At 37.5% G+C, this 1,545-nt stretch overlaps 1 protein-coding gene across 1 annotated transcript; it reads left to right on the top strand.

Annotated features, from left to right (window-relative positions):
- The first annotated feature begins 364 nt into the window (after nt 1–364).
- Nucleotides 365–742, top strand: LOC112809232 (large ribosomal subunit protein eL31-like). The gene has a single exon (XM_073879080.1). It carries the CDS (start codon nt 365–367, stop codon nt 740–742), a length of 378 nt encoding a protein of 125 aa, XP_073735181.1.
- The last annotated feature ends 803 nt before the right edge of the window (nt 743–1,545 follow it).

The raw sequence follows: 1,545 nt of genomic DNA, 5'->3' as shown, positions 1-1,545 counted from the left end.
CTACAATGAGATATCATCACACATCTGTCAGGATGGTTACCATAAAAAATACAAAAGAGAAAAAGCATTGACAAGGATGTGAAGAAACTGAAACACTTACACACTGTTGGTGCAAATGCAAAATGGCGCTAACACTATGGAAAATAGTATAGAGATTCTCATAAAATTAAAAATAAGAATTTCCTTATAGGCCAGTGATCCACTTCTGAATATTTATCCAAAAGAATTGAAGTCAGAATCTCAAAGACATTTTGGCACTTCCATGTTCATTGTGGCACTACTAAAACAGCCAAGAGGTGAAAATGTATGGACAGATGAATGAATAAAGAAAATATGGTATGCTTTCCAACCAAGGCCCAGCAGAATGGCTCCTGCGAAGAAGGGTGGCAAGAAGAAGAAGGGCTATTCTGCCATCATTGAGGTAGTGACCAGAAAACATAGCATCAACTTTCACAAGCACATCCATGGAGTAGGTTTCAAGAAGCATGCCCCTCAGGCACTGAAAGGGATCCAGAAATTTGCCATGAAGGATATAGGAACTCCAGATGTGCACACTGACACCAGTCTTGACAAAGCTGTCTGGGCCAAAGTAATAAGGAATGTTCCATGCCATATCCATGTGCGGTTGTCCAGAAAATGTAATGAGAATGAAGATTCACCATACAAGCTCAATACATTGCTTACCTGTGTACCTCTCACCACCTTCAAAAATCTACAGACAGTTAATATGGATGAGAACTAATTGCTGATTGTCAAATAAAGGTATAAAACTGAAAAAAAGAAAAGAAATTGTGGTATATACATATATTGTAATATTAAGCCTTAAAAAAGAAGCTAATTCTGCAAAATATAGCAACATGGATGAACCTTGAGGACATTATGCTAACTAAAATAAGCCAGTCACAGAAAAACAAATATTGTATGATTCCACTTAAATGAGGTATTTAAAATAGTCAAAATCAAAGTGTTGAATAGTGGTTACCAGGCCTGGAGGAGGGGGAAATGGGGAATTACTAATCAATAGGCATAAAGTTTCAGTTAAGCAAGATGAATAAGCTCTAGAGATCTGTCGTACAACATTGAACCTATAATCAACAACACTATATTGTTCACTTAAAAATTTAAGTGTTCTTAACACAATAAAATAAAAATTATTTTTTATTTTTGTACTTCAAAACCTTCTTACTCCTGCAGTCATGGGAAACACATCAGGCACTAGTCAGTTACCACCCTCTGACTCAGGAAGGTATTTCACTTCCTTTAGAAAATCCAACCTAGGCTATTGAGACACTCAAAATTCCCTGAAGATCCCATCCTATTTCCAGAGATGTTTGAATGTGTAGAGATTGCTGCTGTGGTCGCACCTACAATCCTGAAATGTTAATGTACCTCTAAGTTCCACTGAACCACCATGTCTGAGGACTAGTGGGAGGGCAGCAGCTTCTGAAATGGGAATTCAAAAGATTCCTCTGGATAACAAAAAGAGGCAGGAAACTAGTTCCAGAAGATTGCTACTGGATCCAAAGTATACGCTTTTTGTATGCG

This window comes from Callorhinus ursinus, unplaced genomic scaffold (assembly GCF_003265705.2).
Source record: "Callorhinus ursinus isolate GAN/ISIS: 27379988/994484 unplaced genomic scaffold, GSC_fseal_2.0 scaffold33, whole genome shotgun sequence".
NCBI lineage: Eukaryota > Metazoa > Chordata > Mammalia > Carnivora > Otariidae > Callorhinus > Callorhinus ursinus.
The sequence above is the reverse complement of the archived record's forward strand: the minus strand, read 5'-3'. Positions and strand labels throughout refer to the sequence as shown.